The sequence below is a fragment of the Gnatocerus cornutus genome, chromosome 7, assembly GCF_029298725.1.
Source record: "Gnatocerus cornutus isolate USDA-ARS CGAHR chromosome 7, icGnaCorn1.1, whole genome shotgun sequence".
Taxonomy (NCBI): domain Eukaryota; kingdom Metazoa; phylum Arthropoda; class Insecta; order Coleoptera; family Tenebrionidae; genus Gnatocerus; species Gnatocerus cornutus.
This window is the reverse complement of record NC_142239.1, coordinates 11,569,407-11,586,121: the sequence shown is the minus strand read 5'-3', so window position 1 is coordinate 11,586,121 and position 16,715 is coordinate 11,569,407. Positions and strand designations below refer to the sequence as shown.

Below are 16,715 nucleotides of genomic sequence, written 5' to 3'. Positions count from 1 at the left end.
ATTTTTTTCTCATTTGGAAAATTGCCAAATTAGCGGAAACTTTTGTTTAGTAGGTATAGTTAATTAAGAGAGAGAGACTTCAACGCAGCCACCAAAAGCGACCAACCCAACTTTTGTCCTCGACTGAAATTTTTCAAATTGTTTAACTGATGGAAACTTCGATGCCACTGCCAAAAACGACGAACCCAATTTTGGCAAACGCAACTACCAAAAGCGACAAACCCAACTTGAGAATTTTTTTCTCATTTGGGAAACTGCCAAATTAGCGGAAACTTTTGTTTAGTAGGTATAGTTAATTAAGAGAGAGAGAGACTTCAACGCAGCCACCAAAAGCGACCAACCCAACTTTTGTTCTCGACTGAAATTTTTCAAATTGTTTAACTGATGGAAACTTCGATGCCACTGCCAAAAGCGACGAACCCAATTTTGGCACACGCAACTACCAAAAGCGACAAACCCAACTTGAGAATTTTTTTCTCATTTGGAAAATTGCCAAATTAGCGGAAACTTTTGTTTAGTAGGTATAGTTAATTAAGAGAGAGAGACTTCAACGCAGCCACCAAAAGCGACCAACCCAACTTTTGTCCTCGACTGAAATTTTTCAAATTGATTAACTGATGAAAACTTCGATGCCACTGCCAAAAACGACGAACCCAATTTTGGCAAACGCAACTACCAAAAGCGACAAACCCAACTTGAGAATTTTTTTCTCATTTGGAAAATTGCCAAATTAGCGGAAACTTTTGTTTAGTAGGTATAGTTAATTAAGAGAGAGAGACTTCAACGCAGCCACCAAAAGCGACCAACCCAACTTTTGTCCTCGACTGAAATTTTTCAAATTGTTTAACTGATGGAAACTTCGATGCCACTGCCAAAAACGACGAACCCAATTTTGGCAAACGCAACTACCAAAAGCGACAAACCCAACTTGAGAATTTTTTTCTCATTTGGGAAACTGCCAAATTAGCGGAAACTTTTGTTTAGTAGGTATAGTTAATTAAGAGAGAGAGAGACTTCAACGCAGCCACCAAAAGCGACCAACCCAACTTTTGTTCTCGACTGAAATTTTTCAAATTGTTTAACTGATGGAAACTTCGATGCCACTGCCAAAAGCGACGAACCCAATTTTGGCACACGCAACTACCAAAAGCGACAAACCCAACTTGAGAATTTTTTTCTCATTTGGAAAATTGCCAAATTAGCGGAAACTTTTGTTTAGTAGGTATAGTTAATTAAGAGAAAGAGACTTCAACGCAGCCACCAAAAGCGACCAACCCAACTTTTGTTCTCGACTGAAATTTTTCAAATTGTTTAACTGATGGAAACTTCGATGCCACTGCCAAAAGCGACGAACCCAATTTTGGCAAACTTTTTCAAACCATTAGCATCGTTTCAAGTTGGTTTGCGGTGATGGAAAAAAAAGTTGCGACATAGAACTAAAATGCGTCATTGTACTGGTGACGTGTTTTTGGGATAAACTCTTATCGTCTAAAAATTTTTTATCCAACATATCTTTCTTCTTGGAACAGTCTAAATATAACTAAAATATAAAAACGTTTCTGATAACAATCTTTTTATCTTATCAAAAGGGGAATCACAAAAGTGTAAAAATGCCGACAAAAATAAAACAAGTTGTCATAAATCAAGTAGGAAATTAGATAAAATCAATTACATCCTGTTTTCGGTCCAATTGATAGTACCATCCACGCAAGCCTCAAAACCCAAAAGATTCGCATCGTGTTCAATTCTGATCATCTCTGCATAGGTATCCACACAGCCTCCAACTTTTTTCAACGTTGTCAACAACTCCTTTTCATCTGAATGCAGCAAATATTTCTTTTGTGACACTCCAAGAATGGCAACATCTTTCAATTGTTTGAACAAAAAATCGGACTTCTTCTCCAAAAAATCAACATCCGCCAAGTACAACGGCATTCTATACAGTGCTTTCAAATAGTGTTGCCAATACTTATTATGTTTGTCACTAATTTCCTTAATAAACTCGTCAATTCCGTGGTAAATGCAGCCATCAAAAACCTCAGTATCTACATGGTTGAATTCGAAAAAAGTCAAACAGGCGTCGATGTCGACATTCTTAACTTTGGCTTTGTCTTTGATCTCCTGGTATCTGTCGGAATACTCGTCGACGATGTCCTCCAGGTACTCCTGTCCCGTGGAGCGCACTTTGGAGACGGAAGAAATGGCGGCTTGGGAGATGTTCTGATAAATGTAGAAACCATGATCAAAATTTTCGGAAATCAAGTCTATGTTTCGGAGGAAGAGGTCGTTTAAGTCTGAAGACGAAACTTCACAACTGCAGAACTAGAAACTTTGTTAATTTGAGTTGGTAGTAAGAAAAATCGTACCTGGATAAGACCAGCAAAGATGAGGAAAAGCGTCGACATATTCTAACACGTCGATGAGCACTGACTCATGACTCCCATCTTTTCATTTATCTCTGTTATCACGGAATTCCCAGAATATAAACAAAGACGACTGCGATGTCATATTGTATTAGTACAGTTATCAAAATGCGTCTCGTCAGCTTCTTCTGCCTTTTACTAGTCGTCCCTCAAGTAAGTACCCTTTCTGATTATTTAATCTACTTGTTAGTAGTTCCAGTGTACTGTCAAGATAGTGTCGACAACCGACCTACAGATCGTCCTCAATGAATTTCGTCAAACTGTCAATCAGGACCTCACGAATGCCTTCCAAACATTCAAGAACTTGGTTCTGACTTTCATGTCTTCGGTACCACCAAAAGAATCAGAAGCGAGAAAAACGATCATTGAAGGCAACGAACGCAACATGGAGAAGTATGCAGCTCTGAAGAACGCAGCAGAAGAAGCAGATCTTGACATCACTCTCTGTCTGGAATCTTTTCAGTTTGAAGACGCGGAAGGAATTCTTTCTTCTCTTCATGAATGTGTAGAGGACACAACACAACTAGTCATGAACAGACTGTACAATTTTCAGAAAAATTTTGTTGAAAATCTCTTGGGCAAACTGTATTTAGTTGAAAATTTTATTCTTAAATGTGAAGATTCTGATCAAGAATGTGTTGATAATATTGCTGCCGCTGTTGAACAATACAACACTGTGAGTTCGGCGCGACAGCAAGTTAAACTTGATTCGATTGAGACGTTCTTGCCGAGTTATATTAAAGAAGTGGATATTTGCGTCGAGAAATATTCCAGTGCCAACACAGCCTGGGATTCCAGAAATCTGCAAAGCTTCGGGAAGTGCGTTGAAAATACATTGAGAAAGAACAACAGAGCTGAGGAATTTTAAATTGATGATAAGCCCAATTACTTATCTAACTTATCTTATCAGTTTCCGGTAAATAAGGATTAATAAAATTCAATTTCATCGATAATGCATTTTCTTTATCTTTATGAGGAACCGAATCTCCGTAGATAACCATCAAGTACCTCTCTAATTAATTGCGAAAATAATTATCTTGTTGTTTGTCAATTACTAAGAAAGATTACGGAGACTTCAACGCAACCAAAAGCGACGAACCCAACCCAATAATTTTTTTCCCGTTTAGAAAATCGCTAAATTTGCGAAAACTTCGATGCCACCACAAAGCGACGAACCCAATTTTGCCTAATCTTTATAATCGTTGATTTCTCTTGGTGTTCATTTAAAAATCATCAGCAGATCTTATTGTTTGCTAATTAATTCTCAAAGAGTGTGGAGACATCAACGCAGCCACCAAAAGCGACGAACCCAACCCGATAATTTTTTTCCCGTTTAGAAAATCGCTAAATTGGCGAAAACTTCGATGCCACCACAAGGCGACGAACCCAATTTTGCCAAATCTTTATAATCGTTGATTTCTCTTGGTGTTCATTTAAAAATCATCAGATCTTATTGTTTGCTAATTAATTCTCAGTGAGTGTGGAGACATCAACGCAGCCACCAAAAGCAACGAACCCAACCCGAAAATTTTTCCCGTTTGGAAAATCGCTAAATTTGCGGAAACTTCAATGCCACCACAAGGCGACGAACCCAATTTTGCCAAATCTTTATAATCGTTGATTTCTCTTGGTGTTCATTTAAAAATCATCAGCAGATCTTATTGTTTGCTAATTAATTCTCAGATAGTGGAGACGTCAACGCAGCCACCAAAAACGACGAACCTAACCCGATAATTTTTTTCCCGTTTGGAAAATCGCTAAATTTGCGAAAACTTCGATACCACCACAAGGCGACGAACCCAATTTTGCCAAATCTTTAAAATCGTTGATTTCTCTTGGTGTTCATTTAAAAATCATCAGCAGATCTTATTGTTTGCTAATTAATTCAGAGAAACTGTGGAGACATCAACGCAACCACCAAAGCGATAAACCCAATCTAATTAATTGTCTCTCGTTTGAAACAAATTTGCGGAAATTTCAATGCCACTTCCAAAAACGACAAACTCATTTATCTATTGCAAACTTTTAATTTGTTAATTAACCAAAAAAACTGGCGACTTTAACGCAGCTTCCATAAGCGACGAACCCACCTGACTTTTTTTTTCTCCTATAGAAAATTATTAAATTGGCGAAAACTTCAATGCCACCGCAAAAGCGACAAACCCAATTTAATTATTTTTCTGTCGTTTTAAAAAATTGCTAAATTGGCGGAAACTTCGATGCCTCCTCCAAAAACGACAAACTCATTTTTTCGCAACCTTCTGTCCAATTCTTGCTTTCTATCGGTGTTAATTTGCTAAATATCCAAAGAAAAGTGCGGAGACTTAAACTCAGCTATCATAAGCGACGAACACAATTGACTTTTTTTTTCCATTAAAAACTTATTAAATTAGCGAAAACTCTGATGCCACTGTAAGTAAAAAGCGACGAACCTAATTTTGACAATTTTGTTCGAATCGTTGCTTTCTATAGTAATAATTAATTAATAAAGATTTTAAAGCTAAAAACGAGGAACCCACCCAACAATTTTTTCGTGTTAATTTGAGAAAAACAGAGAAACCAAACCAAGGCCTGTTAATTAATTAAGAAAAACTACACGGAAACTTCGATGCCACCACTAAGGCGACGAACCCAATTTTGGCAAGCTTTTTTCAAATCGTTGCCTTCTTTCGGTGTTAATTTGAGAAAGATGGGAAAACCGAGACCTCTGCAGACCTTGTTGGATACAAATTCCACATTATTGACATGGGAAACGTCTCCAGCAATAAAGTTTATGTGAGTTAGTGGATGAATGAAGCCTGATTGAAAATCAAGCAATTGTATGTGAGTCGCCTACAAGAAGTGAGGCGGCGCACTCTAAAAACTGCCGCTGAGCGCGCATAACGAGCTACATAAATTCATTGAACAAATGGATTCTATGCTCCGGGAGGCAGTTGCGACTTATGTAAAACATCCGCGGAGGAAAAATCCTGACTTATTATCTAATCTGAGTTTTTTTCAGTGTCAGTGGTGAGTTTTCCCATGGAAGACCAGCCCGAGTTTCTCTCTCTTTCTTAGGTGTTTGTAATAAGATAAAGTCAATTTATCTGTTATTGTGGCAACCGTGGCGTATTGTCCCATAATTGCAACAAATCCAATTTCACAAATCAAGTCTTATAGTGAAGAAATGTGTTCTATGTAAATGACATCGAATAAATACTCCCGAAGTATTTACAATCGCCAGATAAGACGCTACCATATTTCTATATTAAGTGGTGGCGGTTCAATTGTCGCGCTGATTTAATAATATTACTCGAGTCACTTTGCTTATCGCCAACAATTTCATCAAAATGTATTTACCTACCCTCGATTGGAGCTAAAAAATAACGCGATAATAACTCACGAGCTATCACGATAGAAATATTAGTGGTGTGCACAAATGCGTTGTAAATCAACAACTAATGTGGGTGCGGTGTTGACTTTTGTGGTCTTGCTGGCTTATGCAGAATTGTTGGTACACTAGCCGACACTAATTTTGTCGCAAACGAAGCTGACATCTGTGGCAGGCGCAATTTGTAGACGCCAACCTAAATTAGAAACGCCCACAAAACAAAAAACGGGAAATATAGCGCCGTTTCTTACACTTTGGAGCAATTTGTCGGAGACTTCAATAAGCGACGAACCCAAATTTTGGGTTCGTCGCTTATTGAAGTCTCCCAGAAAAATGTAGAGCGGACAAATTCTCTTCGTCTGCTTATGCCAAACGCGTGTCTGCATTTCCAATATTTTTCCAGGCAATCGACTTTATCGTTTTATGGGAGTTGTTACATCAGCCCGCCAAAGACGAGAGATATATGACGACATGAAATCGCGTGTATCATTGCAAGCGAGCTTCTCGCACAATAACATATTTCAAATTCTGAAATTTATACTCCGAAATAATCAACATGAATGATGAAGAGAACAAGAAGAAAAGAAACGACAACTTCTGGTTTTGTTCTACTTTGACTAATGGTGGTTGTAATCCTGAACATTTTTCTTTATCTAGAGATGTATCATTAATTTTCATTATCTGGGTTGAAGAGAGGTCTTTCAGGCCGACTTAATAAAGGTGGAGAAATGATTAGAAGAAAAATTGTTTTTTCCAGTTTTCCTGGACTTTCACAGGAAACGACAATTAATCGCGATTTGCCAATTACACTTTTAATTAGAACGCAATAAATAATAATGTAATTTGCAACATTAACACGAAATGGGCGTCCGCAGATCTTACCATGCCATCCCGCACACATACGCAGAAGATTTTAATTACGATCCCGGTCAAATATTAATTAGAAACCCGGAGGAAGGTGGAAAAATCCAGTTGCAGCAGCTCTTTATTAAGCAATTTCAGATAAAGTCTAACATTTCCATTGACATGAAGTTTAATTGCCACGGCGCATTTTTTCATGGATTTCTGAACATAGTTCTTGCTAATTATTCGCGTTATCAGATCAAAGAAATAGTCATTCATTTGGTGGAAGGTGTTGGGCGCTGACATTCTGAAAAGGTTATGTAACGTATATGGAAGTTTAATTCTCCATCATGACCGAAATAATAAAAAATCCGACACACCCAGATGGCTTCAGTAGGACTGAAGAAAAAGCCAAAAATGTTATCTTCATGACTATAAACCATCGTGCATTTAAATCACAATGAATTTCAAATTAGATGGTAAAATCTAATCCAAAAGTTCCTTCACACGCCTGTAAAATCGCCATGAAATGATTCAATCCAAACACCATCACCTAATAGACCAGTCAACAATAGAAGTAATATAACTCGCTTGTTAACTGAAATTGAAAATGTTGACTTCTTCGGAAACTCCCATCACCGAAACCCACATATGAAAATCGCTCGATTTTCCCACGTTTCTTCCAATTCCTCCAATTAGTATCAGTTTGAACCATTCGATCAAATTTAATTAGAACGCAAGAACACGAGTAGAAAAAAAAAAGAATTATCCAACCGGTCCGTATAATTAGCAGGGGATTTTTAATAAGCGATCTGGTTAGAAATATAGAGTGCAGGAAGTCGGCAAAAACGGCGATTGCGTGTAACTCAGAGAAACACGATGAATTTTAATACGCCGTTTGCGGCGATGGCGATTTTTACCTCTTTACGAGAAAAACAGAGTTCGTCGCTTCACCGTGCGTTCAAGTCTCCGAGCGTTTCATTCGTTATTTGGCGTCGAACTCACCACAAATAGTGGGTTCGTCGCTTCACCGTGCTTTCATGTCTCCGAGCGTTTCTTTCGTTATTTGGCGTCGAACTCACCACAAATAGTGGGTTTGTCGCTTCACCGTGCTTTCATGTCTCCAAGCGTTTCTTTCGTTATTTGGCGTTAAAGTCACCACAAATCGTGGGTTCGTCGCTTATCCACTCTCCGTTGAAATCACTCGAAATTTCCGCCGTGAAAAATCCTCGTGCAGCTTTACCGCAATAATGCAAATGTATGCAGATCCGAGTCAGAAGATTAAGCTTTACCTCTTTTTCGCGTGTTGAATGGTGAGAAAAAAAACGTGTCTACCAGATGGTACTAGTGTTTTGCTTCGAGTAAAAACGTCTTTTTGTGCGGTATTTTTGAAGTTGATCAGGAAGAGCACGCGATCACCTTTAATTACTCTGGAATTCCAATAATTCCAATTAATCGAGAAAAGTCACATCGGCACATCTGAAAAGTCTTAGTTCATTACGTTGACCACGATAACCATTAATTTCATCGAATGATGTCGTTTTTTCCTTCCAACTCTTAAAGATTGCAAGAGCAAGAGGGATGGCGATGGTAATTCTTGCCGTCGCTTGTAATGAAGCTATACGACATTACCGAGAATTACAAGACTATAAGTGTCTTCCTAACATACTATACGGATTCCATACATCGTAGGTTCTTGCGGGGATTAACATCGGTTCTATTGTATTGCAAAGAATTTAGTCGGAAAGCGAGAAATTAATTAATGACGTCATAGAAATCATATTTTATTACGCAAATATTTAAAAATTCACTGTGTTCAAATTAACAGTGAATGCATGTAATCAAAATGCATTGTATAAGCACTCAATTAGAAATTTTCAGGCGTGCGAATGTGTAATTAAAATTATACAAGAAAATTTATGGGAGAATTAGTTCCTTCACATCGTTTTGGTAAATATTCAAATTAGCTGCTTTGTTAGCGAGCATTCAAATCTCCAAAACCTTCAAGTTCGTCGTTTTATCCATCGTTGAAGTCTCTAATACACTTTAAAAAACGCTCGTTGTTTGATTTTTCATTGAAATCCCCACATCGCGGGTTCGTCGCTTGTTAAATTAAGCATCAAAGTCTCCCATTATTACGATATTATTGCAATTTCTATCTGTGGTGATTTATAATTAAGCCTTATCTAAAAAAATAGTTTTGTTACCGGCCATTCAAATCTCCAAAACCTTCAAGTTCGTCGCTTCATCCAACGTTAAAGTCTCTCGGTACACTTTTTGAAAACGCTCGTTTGATTTTGCATTGAAATCCCCACATCGCGGGTTCGTCGCTTATAGAATTAGGCATCGAAGTCTCCCATTATTACGTTATAATTAAGCCGTATCTTTGTTCAACCGCCAAAATTGCTCACTTCTGGCAAAAAGTGCACAGTCTATTACAGATTTTCGACCCACAACAACATATCCATCATCGAATTCTCCGGTAAAAAATCTCCCAATTAAGCGAATCGAGTTGGCGACCACCAAATTTCTTCGATCAAACAATGATCGAACGTGAGACGTTATGATCCGGTTCGGTGCAAGTTGTAGGCAATAATTCTAATCTGCTCCGGCTCCGGTTAGAGACCCAGCCCGTCGCTGGAATTTCAAGTGGCGAAACCGTTCGATATCTGTCAAAAACTAACAAAAGACTATCGCTGTCACGCCAGATGCTCAAGATTTGCATCAGACAACGATTATTACTATCAACCAATTATTTCATACACACTAATTAATGCAAATAATCCAATTAAGTGTAATTACTACTCGGATAATTACTATCGAATAAATGGGAGCCGCCAGAACCGCCTCTCCTGTTTCAACTTTGTTGCGGAGCAGGAACTTACCCGGAAAAAAATTAACTGCAGGAATTGGGTAAAAGTGTGAAGCTAGCTCAAGTAATGTAGTAGGCGCAATAAAATGGCTATTATAACGCAGGAACTGCTCAGCAGGAAGTTAATTGGTCGTTAGAAATGAGACTGGGATAGAATTTTCTTGGAGACTTCAACTCTGGGAACAATAAGCGACGAACCCAATTTTTATTATCGCCTCAAGTCTCTTTTTTGCGTGTTTAAAAACTTGTCGACAACATTGAAGTTTTCCTGTCTACACGCATCGACCACACGCTCCTCACCAATTTCCACTGAATCCGAAGAATGCATCGTTAGAGGCAGATGTGCCGTAGTAAAATTGAATCTCTGCAGGCTACCAATTACTCGTTTTCTATTAAAAATAAGAAGCGCTTTTTAAAATATAACAACGGTAATTACCAGGCGCGTTGTTTATTCATACCGACCGAGCATAGAATTAGTGTTTCGCATGATAATAATTACCGGCAGCGTCGCCGGTGCGCCCAAACTGGCTGATGTGTTCGTGCTACAAGACGGAAGTAGGAGTGCTTTTCGGATTTTTTCCTAATGCAAAGTATTAAATCTCGAATGTGCAGCCGGATCGGCCGACATGACTGTAGGATGTGGAAAGCAAATGATCCGGTACGAGTTAATATGCACACTTTGGCGGAAGTTCGAGATTTATTGCCTGAAAGCTCGCGGCCAAATAAATAATTGCTAGGATGATTTAGGAGGTTGCTAGAGAAGGATTTTGCACGTTGGGGCCGAAATAACGGAGATTCCAACAGGGTTCGTCGCCTGTTCTATCCAAGTCTCCCAGTGGGTTCGTCGCTTATCGTTGAAATCTCTTCCTGAAAACCTCCGAGAACAAGAAAGTGTTATTTCCGTCAAAACCCCACTAACTCACCTCCGCGATATCGCGCCTAATTAGCCTTTATCGTCGAGATATCACCGTAAGATATCTCCGACATATGTACTCGCGATCTCCGCTCGTAATTGCCCCTCCTCATCGTAAAGCAGTCACCATTCCTACTCCAAATGTCTTTTTTTCTTCAGATTAGGAGCCACGCGTTGGTTGTTGCAATCACCTCAAAAAATGTGACTTGGCACATCTCGTGCCAGTAATTTTAACTCTTCCTTCTGGGCAATTACGTCAAAAATGCGTCCATTTTTTTTATTGGCCCACTACTCTAAAAATAGCTGTGATGGAATTAGTCGGATATTTCGTTGGTGGAAACCAAAAGATTTATCGCGACTAAATAAGGGTAGCTGGAAAAAGTCGATGGCTATCTATGGATCGGGACATGTTTGAAGAAGTTGCAATTAAAGTTAACGAAGTGATCATAATGTGATTTGAGCGTTTACGCGCCGTTTTGTGAGTGACTTCAACGTAAGCGACGAACCCAAAATAACAAAATAATTTTAAAAAAATACTTCTATTGAAGTTATCTGAGCGGTGTTACTCCAAGCTTCGTCAGGAGTCAGTACAGCAACCAACTTGACAAAAATAATTGATAAAAACCCTAAAATAAAGGAGTTACGGGGAGACTTCAACGTCTCCAGAAACGAGTAACCTAAATTTTCCACCGCCCACTCTCAGAACAACAATGCATGCACCTGCACCGCTCTTTGCACATTGTAACCATTAGAACAAATTCAATTTATTCCCAAATGAATTATTAGACATTTACGGCGTAATCTGACGTAGAAATTCAACGTGTTATAAATAGTCAGAACGCACCTTTATAATGCAAGATTAAAAAACACCGCCCACTTGTCGCAAAAATAAAACTTTTGCTTTTCCTGCTTCCTCTCGGGAATATTTCAGTGATTTTGTATCGATAATATTTGCAACAGTGGTAGTTGCATGCCTGAGCGGCCATGTAAGTCGATAATTAACGATATAATATACACAGCGGCAACGTAAAAGCAAACGTTTGAAATTTTTCTTAGTGCCATCCGTTGTTAAATTACGGCGGATTTCTTGTAATAATCGCAGCAGAAAATTGTCAGTTTTTTTCAGGTTATGCTTGAACGAAACGTGTAATGACGGTGACGTCAACAATAAGAAAAAGTTTATTAAACAATAAATGGGACAATTATACCGGTGATTTTTTGAATGGGTTTGATCGTAAACACTTCGGAGAATTTAACACTGGCGATTTTACTTTCATTGTTGTGAGTTTTTCAATTTGTCGCTTGTAATTATTCACAAACTGTCGTTATTTATGACAGATTTACATAATCGGAGCTAAGCTGGTGAAAAATGTCCCGAAAAAATTCATGAAAAATGGATCTACTTATGTAAGAAAGCCAAATGAGACAGCTGAACAAGCTTTTAATATTGTAATTTAATTTTAGCAAAATCACATCAATCATGTTTTGGGTTCGTCGTCTGTTCACTTGACCACGTTGAAGTCACTGTAGTTTTGGTCGTCAACCACAAATTTGAGGCTGAGGGATCGTTGCCGAAGAAACCAGAGACCGCCGGTGGCACTACCCTACCCAGTGGCCGTCGCGACATAATGTCATCATGGATTAAAAGACCATTCTATCTTGTAACTTAATCTGCTCCGCTTATAATGAATTCAGAGACTGTGAACCTGTTCTTCATCCTCCACTCTTTGGTCGCCATCTCGAGTCATCAGCCTTAACATAAAAACCATCCTGATAATTATGGAAAGCACGATATCAATTCTCTCGCCTTACTGACTAATTTTCTTCGTCTAACGTTTTGTGCATACGGAATTAGATTCTTCTTTTGACAATTCATCTTGATTTATCTTGAGTGCCTCTTATTCTTCTTGCATAACCCATCATCAACTCTATAATGCATACATAGTACTATAAAGTACTTAGTTGTAATGACTTCGACAATACCAACGATTTCAATCAGAAAGGTGGGTTGATGTTTATTTAAACAAAGAGTGAAGAAATTTCTGCTCTGGTTTAATCAGCTTAATTATAAAGTTGCTAGTTCTTGGTGTAAATTATATGGATATTTCGGTCGTTATGTTTGCACGTAATTAGCGGGAGCGAAATTACGCAATTACAACGGTTGCTGATTATAAAAGTTCTGCAAAAAGTTGCACTTTCATGTTTCATAAATTGGGTTCGTCGCTTGATGGGCCAGCGTTGAAATCTCCAAATAATTTGCGTTAATTTGGCAGTTCGTCGCTTGTCGAAGCGTTAAAGTTTCCCCGTATCAATTTTTTGAGTTCGTCGCTTATCGACCGTTGGAATCACTTCGCGAGAATTCAAAAACTCGCAAAGACTTGCATTTTTTTCGCTCTTCTTGTTACAATTAGCCACGCAACTGTTTAAATAGCCCCTCGGCTGTTGTGTCCATAGAAATGAAAATAAATAGATCGTTTTTACAAGTGTAGAAAAATTCTTCCGTGCTTTTTTCCGCTCCGTGGATAAACCTGCTTGGTAAATTAGTTTAGTTTCTTGCACTAAAGACTTTTAAGAAATACTGCGACTAGTTTAACATGTTCAATCAAACACGTTGCAGCAGATTTTAGATTCCTTGTAATAAAACCTGAATGTGGCATAAGAGCTTGTTTACAAAGTGGCATAAACTAGCTCTAAGTGCCCTGTTCAGAACCTGCGTGAAGACAAATCTGCATTTCTGCACAATACTTCTTCAGCATGACCAACTAGAGCCATTCACCTCAAAAATTATGCTACAATTTAATTAACTCGTCGTTTCTTTTGATCTATTAACTCCGCTTTGACCGTCGAAGAATTCCAACGATAAACCTCAAAAATCGCGCATGCATGTCTAACAACCCATAATTCCCGTTTCACCAATAAATATGATTGCTGTTGGTAATTTTAACACTTACTGTACAAGACATTCTTCGGTTCGTTGTAGGTTTGGAAAAAATCCACGTGTGCTGTCACGTCTCACGTGTAACACGCAATTAATCGCATCGCACCCACCACAACACAGAACACAAGAACGGTCAGCTGTTAAAAGTCATCCGGAGCACGGTTAGATCGCGAGTGCTCAAGTCCGCGAACATCTCAGCTGGCCAAGACTGGAATGCTCCCGCCACTGGTCACTAGATCGCCCAACCCCGCCCATGTGAGGGTTAATCTGGCGAAAATCGAGGGACGACGAGACGGGGAATTTATAATTACGACTATTTTATTATGTGGGAAATTTCAACGAGAAGTTAGAACACGTGTTTTTCTGGGGGGACTTTGATTGAGTGCTTTGGGGAATTTCAAAGGATTTAAACCCATCAAAGACGTTTCAGTTGCAACGAAAAATCTAGGTTAGTCGCTTCATCACTTTTTTACAGTTCCGTCGTGTCTCTCCTTCCGCCACGGAACCCGAATCCGATTGCATAATTCTTCATTACCAACAACAGTTAACGGATCTCGGCCGACACCTAATTCCAATAATATATCACAAGGATAACAATAAAAATCCGGGTCGGCAAAGCCTCCGGAACCCACGTATCGACTCGCGATGGATACGAAGAAACAAAAAGTCATCGTGCGACTCGCCGCAACAAAGTTCTGTGTTGTTTTGGTCCGGCCTGCGGCCTTGCCCTGCCTTTCCGCGTTCTTGACAATGTCGCTGACCTGATCTCCCCCGCAATGGACACACACGTCATCATTCGCGATGAGAATCGTCAATGCGCGTACGAACCCCCGAATGTGACGAAAGAGCCAACGGACTGTCATGCGAAGCAGCGTGGCCGAAGACGTGCGATTTTTTTAGAATGGACCCGAGGAATGTTCAGCTAGGAGAAAAAACACTTGTTTTGTTGGTAACATCGAAGAAAAAAAAGTTGTCAAATTTTGCGGAAATTTCGTGTCCTGATGCGGCGTTGAAATCTTTTTGTTTTTGGCGCTGTTTCGCCCCACAATGGAAAAAAGAACGCGATTTTTTGAGGGATTACTAAAAGGGTCTTTAGAAACACAACATCATAGCTGTTTCATCAAAAATTGCTTTCGGGGCTGAAAAAACAATGCATTTAAAAAAACCCCAATTGTGACGAAAGAGCTAACGATCTGTAACTCGAAGGAAAGTGATGGAAAATTTGCGATTCTTTTAGAGTAGACTCAAGAAACGTTCAGTTTGAAGAAAAGACACTTCTTTGTTGGTAACATCAGAAAAATGTAAAGTTGCCGAATAATACGGAAATTTTGTGTTCTGATGCGGCGTTCAAGTCTTTTGTTTTTCCCGTTTTATCGCCAAACTACCAAGAAAAAAAACGTGATTTTTTGGTGAGTTACTAAAGGAGGCTTTAGGTACGCGCTACCATAAACGTTTCGTTAAAAATATACGTAAAAATCCCCCAAATGTGACAAAGAAGCCAACAATCTGTAATTTGAAGCAGTGACGGAAAACGTGCGATTTTTGAAGAGTGAACACAAGGAACATTAAATTTAAAGAAAAAACACTTGTTTTGTTAATAACCTTGAAGAAAAAAGAAACTGGTGAACGATGCGGGAATCTCGTGTTCTAATGACGCATTGAAGTCTTTTAGTTTTTCCCGCTTTATTGCCCAACGTACAGCAGAAAGAGCGCGATTTTTTGGTGACTTACTAAAGGGGTCTTTAGGTATACGACTCCGCGGATGTTTTGTTCAAAGTCACTCTCGGGGCCGAGAAAACAATAGAAGGAGCTGGCGTTTTAGGAGACCTCCGTTGGAAACCTTCGCATTTTTAATGCTAATCAATAATCGAACGTAGAGGTGTCTTTTTTCACATTTTAATCAGCTGTGAATAATATATTTTGCCATAAATGCAAGTAAGCATAACGACAATGACCGATTAATTCAGGTGACGCCTTCAGGGTAATTGTTAAGTCGCTTAAACATTAGTGAACGTGCTCTACGTGCAATCTACATAATTGCCATTTAAATTTTTTCTGTCAGTTTAACAAAAACAAAATAGAACAGGTAACTAGTTTTATAAGATTGCAAAGTGTTGGTTTTTATAACCGCTGAAATTCCAGACCTGTGGTTTGCGTTTCTTCTTCCAGACATTTTAAGTGGAATGATGAGATTTTACACTTAAGCAAGTGTTAAATTAATTTAGTGTGGAAGATTGACAAGTGACATTAACAAGGACGTGTTTGTTTACAGCTTCCGGCAGATGTCACTAGAAATAGCAAAAAATAATTTTTATTCTTTCCTGCTTAATCGTACTCGGAATTGATTCAAGATTCTGCATGATAAGCAGGAGTCAACTTAATCTTCTTGTTGCTGCAATTCGAGCTTCCAAGAAAGTTCGTCGCTTATTCACTCTCCTGGTTGAAATCTCCAGAGACTTGGATGCTCGATCACGAGACGAAAATCCTAGCGAGCGCCTGAAAAGTTTTCTTCACCGTCAGCGCTTTCGTGTTTCGAATTAACTTTTTCGTGAGGTCTGTTTATAATTAGGTTCGATGACACGGCACATTCTTTATTGATACGCAAAATCATTGCATTTTGAAATAATAAATCCAAGACACAATGTTGTCGCTATTATTAACTGATACTAATCCTTCGGAAATGGAGTTGTGCCATTTAAGTGGTAATCAAGTTTGGCAGCTAGCTAATCGACTTATAACGCACTCTTTTCACTGTGTAATTAGTTTGTTCGAAAGTCTTCTTTGTTCGGTGCTTTTTGCGAAATGCATGTAGCGTGCGCACCAAAGGGTAATAAATGATAATATCAGATTTATATCCATGTTTATAGTTGTGAACATTGCCTATAAATTTAGATGGGAGGTATTAATATACAGTAGTTGTAATAAATTTACAACATTGTGCGAGCATGATCAACGCTTGCTATTAAAAGTTTGTTTATGCTTCGTTATTGAATTTGGAGACATCGACGACGGGTCAAGACACCAAACCTCCCGACTTTTCCATCTGGTAATTGTACCAATATGCTAATTTCAATGACGCAATAGGTCGATACAATTATTAAAATTACTCATTTGCGACAATTCCAACTTACATAACCATAAATCAAGAGTGGACTTTATCTAAAGTGGAACATTGTCTCTCATTTTTATTCCACTTCTGTATTAATTAATTGAAGTGTTAAACAATCTCACAAAATTAAAATACCTAACCGAATTCATTTGGATTTTATAGGTGCTGGGTCTCGGTTCCCATCGTTAGACAGATGGAAGTAATTTACCATCGGAGTGACACAATAATTTCGTTTCGCTTCTCATTT

At 38.7% G+C, this 16,715-nt stretch overlaps 2 protein-coding genes and 1 long non-coding RNA gene across 3 annotated transcripts in view; 1 reads left to right on the top strand and 2 right to left on the bottom strand.

Moving 5' to 3' along the window:
• Nucleotides 1-13,461, bottom strand: part of LOC148171007 (uncharacterized) — a 35,637-nt gene extending 22,176 nt beyond the window's left edge. The window contains exon 1 of the long non-coding RNA XR_015770480.1: nucleotides 13,373-13,461. This is a non-coding gene — a long non-coding RNA (uncharacterized LOC148171007). The remainder of the gene's footprint in view (nucleotides 1-13,372) is intronic.
• LOC148171009 (uncharacterized) lies at nucleotides 1,557-2,462 on the bottom strand. The gene is made up of 2 exons (XM_088041369.1): nucleotides 2,367-2,462; nucleotides 1,557-2,322 (listed from the first exon to the last, which is right to left on the bottom strand). The coding sequence occupies exons 1-2, from the start codon at nucleotides 2,403-2,405 to the stop codon at nucleotides 1,669-1,671; spliced, it is 693 nt and encodes a 230-aa protein (XP_087897495.1). The 5' UTR covers nucleotides 2,406-2,462; the 3' UTR covers nucleotides 1,557-1,668.
• LOC148171008 (uncharacterized) lies at nucleotides 2,483-3,376 on the top strand. The gene is made up of 2 exons (XM_088041368.1): nucleotides 2,483-2,576; nucleotides 2,617-3,376. The coding sequence occupies exons 1-2, from the start codon at nucleotides 2,502-2,504 to the stop codon at nucleotides 3,289-3,291; spliced, it is 750 nt and encodes a 249-aa protein (XP_087897494.1). The 5' UTR covers nucleotides 2,483-2,501; the 3' UTR covers nucleotides 3,292-3,376.
• Nucleotides 13,462-16,715: the final 3,254 nt, after the last annotated feature.

Bases quoted from the DNA above. Each gene is read 5' to 3' on its own strand.
- LOC148171009 (XM_088041369.1), bottom strand. From the start codon at position 2,405: ATGTCGACGCTTTTCCTCATCTTTGCTGGTCTTATCCAG. The intron at 2,323-2,366 runs GTACGATTTTTC...CAAAGTTTCTAG, and splicing joins TCTTTGCTGGTCTTATCCAG to TTCTGCAGTTGTGAAGTTTC.
- LOC148171008 (XM_088041368.1), top strand. From the start codon at position 2,502: ATGTCATATTGTATTAGTACAGTTATCAAAATGCGTCTCGTCAGCTTC. The intron at 2,577-2,616 runs GTAAGTACCCTT...ACTTGTTAGTAG, and splicing joins TTTTACTAGTCGTCCCTCAA to TTCCAGTGTACTGTCAAGAT.